Genomic DNA, 8,835 nt, shown 5'->3' on the forward strand with positions numbered 1-8,835 from the left:
GTATCAGTTCTGTTTCCGTATTCAGCACCTGATGAACACCTAAAGGTCAAAACATTGTTTCACTGAAATGATCTGCTTAGCTGCGTTGACATGAACTGTGCTGGAGATGCATTGAAATAAAATGGTCTGTACAGTTCTTGTGTTGAAAATAAACGCAATCAGAACGCAGTGAGCTCTCAGAGTCTGAGCTGTGGAAAAGGGGGCTCAATGTGACTGGCAGCTATTATTAGAGAGGCAAATCACACTGCTCAGCCACTAGACTAGAGTACAGGCAGAGCCAGACCAGGGGGTGCTGATGACGTGGTGGTGGTGGTGGGGGTGGTGGTGGTGGTGGTGGTGGTGGTGGGAGGTTACTATAAAGGGAATAGGGTTTCATTTGGGACACAGACTAGTCTACTGGGGAGTTTAATAACTACTATTATAAGCCTCAAGACCAGGATCCCAGCTGAATGGCTGCTTACAATTTTCACAAAAAAGAGTGTGAACTTGATTTAATTAGCAACATCTGCTGCTACTAAGGCGCACCAAGCCCAAAGTGATAGAGTACTACGCACCACACCATTGTAGTGATAAAACACTTAAAATAATGCCGCTGAGTAGATGAGTCTTTGAGGCAGAATGGGAGAGGTGTTGTTTAACATGGCCTGCGTGCATAAAGAATACACATCAATGTTTTAGATATTTCAATTGTTTCATTTTTTCTATCATACAAACAGTAGATAATATCAGGATCCTGTGTGTAGTAGACTAACCTCTGGCTTCTCTCCTCTCCTCAGGTCAGGAAGGGTGTGTCTAGGACCCATTTGGCCCACTTGGACAGAGATCTGTTTTGGCAGAAGGGGGGAGCTGCCTGTAGCCATTTCCTGTGATCCCCAGTGCTATTTCCCGCATCTCGACTACCACTCTGTCTGTTGAGTTGGAGCAGTGACTCTCTGGTGCCCCACTAGCTGAGTCTGGCTCGGTTATGAGTGTGGTCGGGGCACACAGCTACTGCATTGTGTCCTCGGAGGAAGAAGGCCTGCGTCTCGGTGCCATGCCTGCTGTCACAATGGGCAACGGCTTCGGCAACGGCAAGATCCACACGATGCGCCGCAAGTGCCGCAGTCGCTTCGTGAACAAGAACGGCCAGTGCAATGTGCGCTTCTCGCACATGGACGAGAAGTCGCAGCGCTACATGTCGGACATCTTCACCACGTGTGTGGACATCCGCTGGCGCTGGATGTTCCTGATGTTCACACTGGTGTTCGTGGTGTCCTGGCTGGCATTCGGCCTGGCCTTCTGGGTCATCGCGTTGCTTCACGGGGATATGGACAACCCGGGTGGTGGGGACGATAACTTCAGCCCCTGCGTCCTGCAGGTCAACAGCTTCGTGGCCGCCTTCCTGTTCTCTGTGGAGACCCAGACCACCATTGGTTATGGCTTCCGCTGCGTGACGGAGGAGTGCCCCTCGGCTGTCTTCATGGTGGTCTTCCAGTCCATCTTTGGTTGCATCATCGACTCCTTCATGATCGGCGCCATCTTGGCCAAGATGGCGCGGCCTAAGAAGCGTGCAGAGACGCTGCTGTTCAGCAACAATGCAGTGATCGCCATGCGTGACGGGAAGCTGTGCCTTATGTGGAGGGTGGGCAACCTGAGGAAGAGCCACATGGTGGAGGCCCACGTCCGGGCCCAGCTCATCAAGCCTCGCATCACCGAGGAGGGTGAGTACATCCCCCTGGACCAGATCGACATCAACGTAGGGTATGACACGGGCATCGACCGCATCTTCCTGGTCTCCCCGCTCACCATTGTGCACGAGATTGATGAGGAAAGCCCCCTGTTTGGCATCAGCAAGCAGGACCTAGAGTTGTCCGACTTTGAGATAGTGGTGATACTTGAAGGGATGGTGGAAGCCACAGCCATGACAGCGCAAGCTCGCAGCTCCTACCTGTCCTCAGAGATCCTGTGGGGTCACCGCTTTGAGCCTGTCGTCTTCGAGGAGAAGAGCCAGTACAAAGTGGATTACGCTCACTTCCACAAAACCTTTGAGGTGCCGTCCACCCCCCAGTGCAGTGCCAAGGACATGGCGGAGATGGAGGACGAGGACAAGGATCCTACGCCCACCGCCAACTCTTTCTGCTATGAGAATGAGCTGGCTTTTATCAGCCGAGATGAGGAAGAGGATGAGGAGGGGAAGGAGGATATGGACAGGGTGCCAGAGCTAGAGAGACTGGAGGCCACCGTCGGCCTAGACCAGAGGTCATATCATAGAGAATCAGAGATATGACCTTAGACCTTTGACAATATTTTTCTTGTAACTCAGTTCTAGCGGGTTGTTTTCCATGTGAATACATGCAGAGTAATGCAAGTGCCATATTAAAACCATGACTTGTTAGCATCACGCTACAGCCATAAGGAAAGAGGAAATCCCTCTAGTCAGACTAGAAACAGCCAGGAGTGGAGAAAGCAGTGCTGCTTCCTCATAGCATGGAATAACAGGAACGGTCATAAAAAGACCCCTCTCTCTTTAGGAAAACTTGAAATATTTTGGTCATGAGATAGTTTGAGGTAGGAACTTTATATAATGCAATATTCATTGTCTATTAGGAAATAATATCTTAGCTATAAAAAAAAATGATATAGATTTCTTAGTAAAGTGTGTGAAGTATTTCCAACAGATCAAGAGGGTATTTTAGAGGATTCTTATAACTGCCCTGTATTGTAGTTTACAGAGGCTGTCAAAGAGGGAGAGTGTGTTGGAAATAGAACACTGGATACCTACTGATGTTTAGCTAAACATTTTCTATATGCACACCTGTAGTTTTAAAGGTGCTTTGCATAAATGTTGCCTGCAGCTAATTAGCTATTTGAAATATATATGAAACATAACCTTCAAATTGGAAGAATACAGTGATTAAATGCATAAATGTGCATTGTGTATTTTGCATTTCTATGCAAATTGAATCACTTAGAAAGTAAACAATTGATATTATGAAAGTAGCTTTTGTTATATTACTGGGAACCTACACTACTGTTCAAAAGTTTGGGGTCACTTAGAAATGTCCTTGTTTTTGAAAGAAAAGCACATTTCTTGTTCTTTAAAATAACATCAAATTGATCAGAAATACAGTGTCGACATTGTTAATATTGTAAATGACTATTGTAGCTGTAAACGGCAGATTTTTTATGGAATATCTACATAGGCATACAGAGGCCCATTACCAGCAATCATCACTCCTGTGTTCCAATGGCACGTTGTGTTAGCTAATCCAAGTTTATCATTTTAAAAGGCTAATTGATCATTAGAAAACCCTTTTGCTATTATATTCTGTACGCCTGTGTAGATATTCAATAACAAATCTGCCATTTCCAGCACAATAGTCATTTACAACATTAACAATGTCTACACTGTATTTCTGATCAATTTGATGTTATTTTAATGGCCAATTTTTTTTGTGCTTTTCTTTCAAAAACAACGACATTTCTAAGTGACCCCAAACTTTTGAATGGTAGTGTAGATAGAAAACAATTAGTGGGCACAATTCACTATCAAGTGAACACAACACAATGTTTGCTGTCTAAATCACTCTCTAGCTATTTATTTGTTTTGAACAGGGAATCTGATTGATTTAGACAGCTCCAGTTATTGCACCCAGCTGAACGGCAGACCAGGCAGCAACATTGACAGTTACAGGTTAGCTCGCACCAAAATCTAGCACAAATAGAACAAAGCACTGCATTAAGGGGCTACACTCCGCTACACTTGAAAGTCAAACAAATTAACCCATTAGCCACTGCCCAAAAGCTAAAGATTGGCTAACAAAAGAGCAGTAGCCTTAGCTGTATATTAGTCTACATTACAGCTGATAATACTACAATGGGAGTTGGCTGGATGACTGAGGTTAAAGACCGGATAATATAGAACTGTAGTATTGACCCACTGAAAGACAGTCTTACCAAAAACCTTCAAACATTGGAAATAAGTGAAAAGTGGGAAGAAAAGAGGAAGGTAAAAAAAGAAGAGAAGAGATTAAAGTTGGCCAGTAAAGTAAATCAATCATCACGTAGATAAAGTACGGTACAGTACTAAAAATGGGTATATAATTTGCACTATTAGGACTCCTTCCAGTTATCACATTGGCTGAGGAGACATCAATCAAGACATGGGCCATGTTAATTAGGCACCAAAAGAGAATAAAAACAGACAAACAGGAACCGCAAATGTTCGTTTACCATTGCATATGTTTTGAAACGTTGAGTGCCCTAATGAACACGGCCATGAGTTTGCTTAAAGAAGAGATACCATTGGACATCCCTAAACAGACGCAAAAGCGGAAATAGTGAGAAATAGAATAATGGAAAGACAAAGGAAGATTACATTAGCGACCTGTTCTCCCACAAGGGCTCTTTGCAGACAGACAGCACTTGGAGAAATGTCTAATTACAGTACGGAGGGGATTATGTAACATCATTTAAATTAATGAAATGTGTTGTAGAAATAGATTACTGACTGCAAAACTTGTCACCACAAAGTAAAAAAAACTCTGTGTGGGAAATAGAGTGGATGGATCATGGTTATGTCCCAAATGGTACCTATTCCCTACATCAGGGCTGTCCAACCCTCTTCCTGGAGATCTAAAATCCTGTGGGTTTTCAGTCCAACCCTAATTTAACACACCTGATTCTACTAATTAGCTGCTCAACAAGACCTTAACTAGCTGAATCAGAACTGCTAAATTAGGGTTGGACTGAAAACCTACAGGACAGTAGATCTCCAAGAAGAGGGTTTGGCAGCCCTTCCCTACATAGTGCACTACTTTTGACCAGGACCCATAGTACTTATTCCCTACATAGTGCCTACTTTTGACCAGAGCCCTATATATGTGTAGGGAATAGGATGCCATTTGTGACGCAAGCCTTGTTCCTTCTGCTTTTCATATCTGAACTATGCACGTTAGATACAGTTTTAAGAAAAGACGAGTGAAAACTAATAATAACAAGAAAACAATACCATAGTCAAGACATGGGTCATTCAGTTAGGTTTAACACAACAGGAAGTGTACACCTGAAAGAATTGGACATATATCAGTAATACGGTAGTAGATCAGACCCTCTCTTAGGTTAGGTTGTGTTACTACTGTTTTACTTACATCGATTTATGCCACTCCGGTTTTGAACGGAAATCAAGAAGTGTATGGTGGTAGGGACTATACTACAGTGGTTTACGTTCTTTTTTAAACTGTATTGTACAGTCCTGCTATCCAGAATTAGCCACATCTATCAAGGTCCATTCATATAAGCATTATTCTCAAGGTGGAGCTTGCTGTTGGCTTTTGAGGGTGTGTAACAGAACCTCTCATGTTGTATCCAATCCAATCAACTGACTCTTATTATTCAGACCCTGATTGGCTATAGGCAGAAGACAGGCCCAAAATAGACATCCTGATGCTTCTATTCTTTCAACACTTTCAAAGCAACACAAAACTTTGGCTTCAAGCCCTAACTACCCGTCGGGACTCTTCTTCCCAAATGAAACCTAATCCAAAGTTGTGTACTGGACTGTGCAGTCAGAGCCAGATATGGCTGGTATTAGTGCATGAGCTTGAGCAATACTCGTCCATGTACTGTACTGTATGTGTCAGGTTGCGATATCCGAAACGGCACACTATTCCGAAATGGCACTCTATTCCTTATATAGTGCACTATAGTGCTCTAGCTCTGGTAGAGTAAAGTAAAATAGAGCACTACAGTACATAGGGAATAAGGCGCAATTAAGGACGCACCCTCAGTCCTCCCTACAAACCCAACAGAGTCCCAGGACACTGCTGTATGGAGGATCCACAGACAGGTCAAACAGGTTACGTTTTTCTAGTATATTTTTGTACCAGAAGTACCAGAATTCCTTGTCCCTCCTACTGCACAAAGCAACTCACTATTTAGCCCTATATGACCTATAATAGTTTTGGTGACAATATTTCATAGAGTAGGTATGAGGGACATAGATGTATTGTATAGAATGGCCATCAACTTTTGAAAAGCAATGTTGGATGAATGCCAGTCAGATGGCTAATGAACTTGGAGGAGTAGTGGTTTGATGAAATATTTAAGTACTTGTCAATTTTTTTGTTTTGTTTCAGCACTTTGTATAATTCACACACTATCTGATGTGTTCAATTGTTTTGTTCATAATAATTCACGTGTAATGGAGAGAACAGTATCTATACATTGTAATTCTAAACTAGCTCTCACAGTCTCACGTCAGAATTAGACATTCATCCATTTGATGCTCAAACGTAACATTTCTAAGTTCTTCCAAACGTCAAATGTTGTACCTTAATTAAACAGTGTTTAAGGTACTTAGGCATAACTACACATTTTTAAGGTTGGGGTTAAGTTTAGGCATTAACTCCGAAATCTTAAGGTTAGGCATTAAGTCCGAATGGTTAAGGTAAGGGTTAAGGTTTAGGATAGGCTTAAAACAAAAATATCAAAAACAACCTTTGACACCAGAGGCAGACGCCTATGCCTACCCACCATCCCTGTCTACAATGCCTAAGCAAAAGCAAAAGCCACTAGAGTAACAGCGCTCACTGTAGCCCCTAGTGGCCAGTTTCCACGTCATATCAGATATTGATGGATGTCGAATACTAACTTGTATCACAGGTGACCTGGCTGGTAATTCTACAGCATCATATTGCTTTGTCTTCTAGGAAGGTTAATGAAATACACGGCGAGAAAGAATATCTGTGCACAACTTTGGGCCCTGGTCAAAAGTAGTGCACTTTGAAGGGAAACGTGCCTTTTGGGACATATACATTTACTTGCTGCTACTACAGTACAAGGTGTCATCTCTGTAATAATTATGGCAATGGGCAATCATAGAGATGCAAAACCATCATCAACATCTGCTTTATCTACGGCATCATGGGGTAGTGGATGACCATTGATATTTAATGAGACTAATTAACACTTTTAATACCCAATTTCCTATATAGTGCACTACCTATGCCCTGGTCAAAAGTATTTCACTATGTAAGGAATAGGGTGCCATTTGGGACTTAGACTTAGTTGTCCATGACTCTTAGTAATGCTCCCATATGGGTCCGTAGGTAGGACAGTCTGTCTATGTGCAGTGCAAACTTACTTGCTCACTATTTTCACAAATCAACACTACTCTATTTTTATATCAATCTTGCTGAGCTGTTTTTTTCTTAATATCTCTGAATATGCTTGGAGGACGAGGAAAGGGGTTGGGTTAGCTTGATACTAGAGCACAAACTGAAACTGTAAACCTGGGGATGAGTAGAGGGAATTGGGGGGGGAGATAAAAACTGAAACTGCATTCAAACCGAGCTCTGAGATTTTAGCACGTCATAACTATTGATCTATAATCTCTAGATCTAGGTATAAAATACCAATAACATAAGCCACCAGATAATTCCAACCGGAGAGTTGTGGAGATATGAGAGACGTCCGAGCTGCTTGCTAAGCCTCTGACGTAAGAAAGGAGAAGGGATACTGTAACTGACTCGACGGACCGGTTGAACTTTGACCACAATCGGACGTCTTCCACTGACTGAACGAGCCCGAGATGCCGACTTACTGGGTTGTTCTTGATACATTTTTCTCCTACCTTTTGGTTTATTTCAATGAACATGAATGATGAAAACTTTAATAAATCATTTAAAAAAATCTGATTACAAGACTTAACTGCGTTTTAAATGTCTATTTTCTCAATGACATAATGATTTGTGATGTGACCGAAGAAAAGATGTGTGGGAGTTAAGAGGACAGAAGAGAAAAGAGGGAAGAGAAGAGAAAAGGAGTGAGAGAGAGAGAATAGAAAAGAAAGAGAGACCGGTGGGATTTATGATTGGCAATTTGTGGTACGGTGTCAGAGACCCCTACACACACACAACACACACTTGCAAGTGGAGAGGATCCACAGTTACAGTCTAGATTGATGTGTCAGTCCTTTTAAGGTCCCTGATCCTACAGGACTAATCAACTTTGGGAAATAAATGGAAAGTGTAATCTGCTCTGGGATAAATAGTGTGTGTGTGTGTGGAACATGTTATGTTGTGTGTACACTACCATTCAAAAGTTTGGGGGCACTTAGAAATGTCCTTGTTTTTTAAAAAGAAAATCATGTTTTTTGTCTATTAAAATAACATCAAATTGATCAGAAATACAGTGTAGACATAGTTAATGTTGTAAATGACTATTGTAGCTGTAAAAGGCAGATTTTTTATGGAATATCTACATAGGCGTACAGAAGCCCATTATCAGCAACAATCACTCCTGTGTTCCAATGGCACGTTGTGTTAGCTAATCCTAGTTTATCATTTTAAAAGGCTAATTGATCATTAGAAAACCCTTTTGCAATTATGTTAGAACAGCTGAAAACTGTTGTCCTGATTAAAGAAGCAATACAACTGGCCTTCTTTAGACTAGTTGAGAATCTGGAGCATCAGCCTTTGTGGGTTTGATTACAGGCTCAAAATGGCCAGTAACAAAGTATTTTCTTCTGAAACTCGTCAGTCTATTCTTGTTCTGAGAAATGAAGGCTATTCCATGCGCGATATTGCCAAGAAACTGAAGATCTCGTACAACACTGTGTACTACTCTCTTAACAGAACAGTGCAAACTGTCTCTAACCAGAATAGAAAAAGGAGTGGGAGGCCCCGGTTCACAACTGAGCAAGAGGACAAGTACATTAGAGTGTCTAGTTTTCAAAAACAAGGACATTTCTAAGTGACCCCAAACTTTTGAACAGTACTGTATATATCCCAAAAATGTAATATTTCTTATTTTTCAAATGGCTATGTGTCATGGTTATGTATCGATTCCTGAAAA

The 8,835-nt window shown here is 41.9% G+C and overlaps 1 protein-coding gene across 1 annotated transcript in view; it reads left to right on the forward strand.

Annotated features, from left to right (window-relative positions):
• The window catches only part of LOC129855717 (ATP-sensitive inward rectifier potassium channel 12-like), a 43,631-nt gene extending 40,566 nt beyond the window's left edge, over positions 1–3,065 (forward strand). Inside the window, exon 2 of the mRNA XM_055923671.1 lies at positions 777–3,065. Within this exon, the coding sequence (XP_055779646.1) occupies positions 965–2,266 (1,302 nt within the window). The 5' untranslated portion in view covers positions 777–964 and the 3' untranslated portion in view covers positions 2,267–3,065. The remainder of the gene's footprint in view (positions 1–776) is intronic.
• Positions 3,066–8,835: the final 5,770 nt, after the last annotated feature.

The sequence above is a fragment of the Salvelinus fontinalis genome, chromosome 5 (genome assembly GCF_029448725.1).
Source record: "Salvelinus fontinalis isolate EN_2023a chromosome 5, ASM2944872v1, whole genome shotgun sequence".
NCBI lineage: Eukaryota > Metazoa > Chordata > Actinopteri > Salmoniformes > Salmonidae > Salvelinus > Salvelinus fontinalis.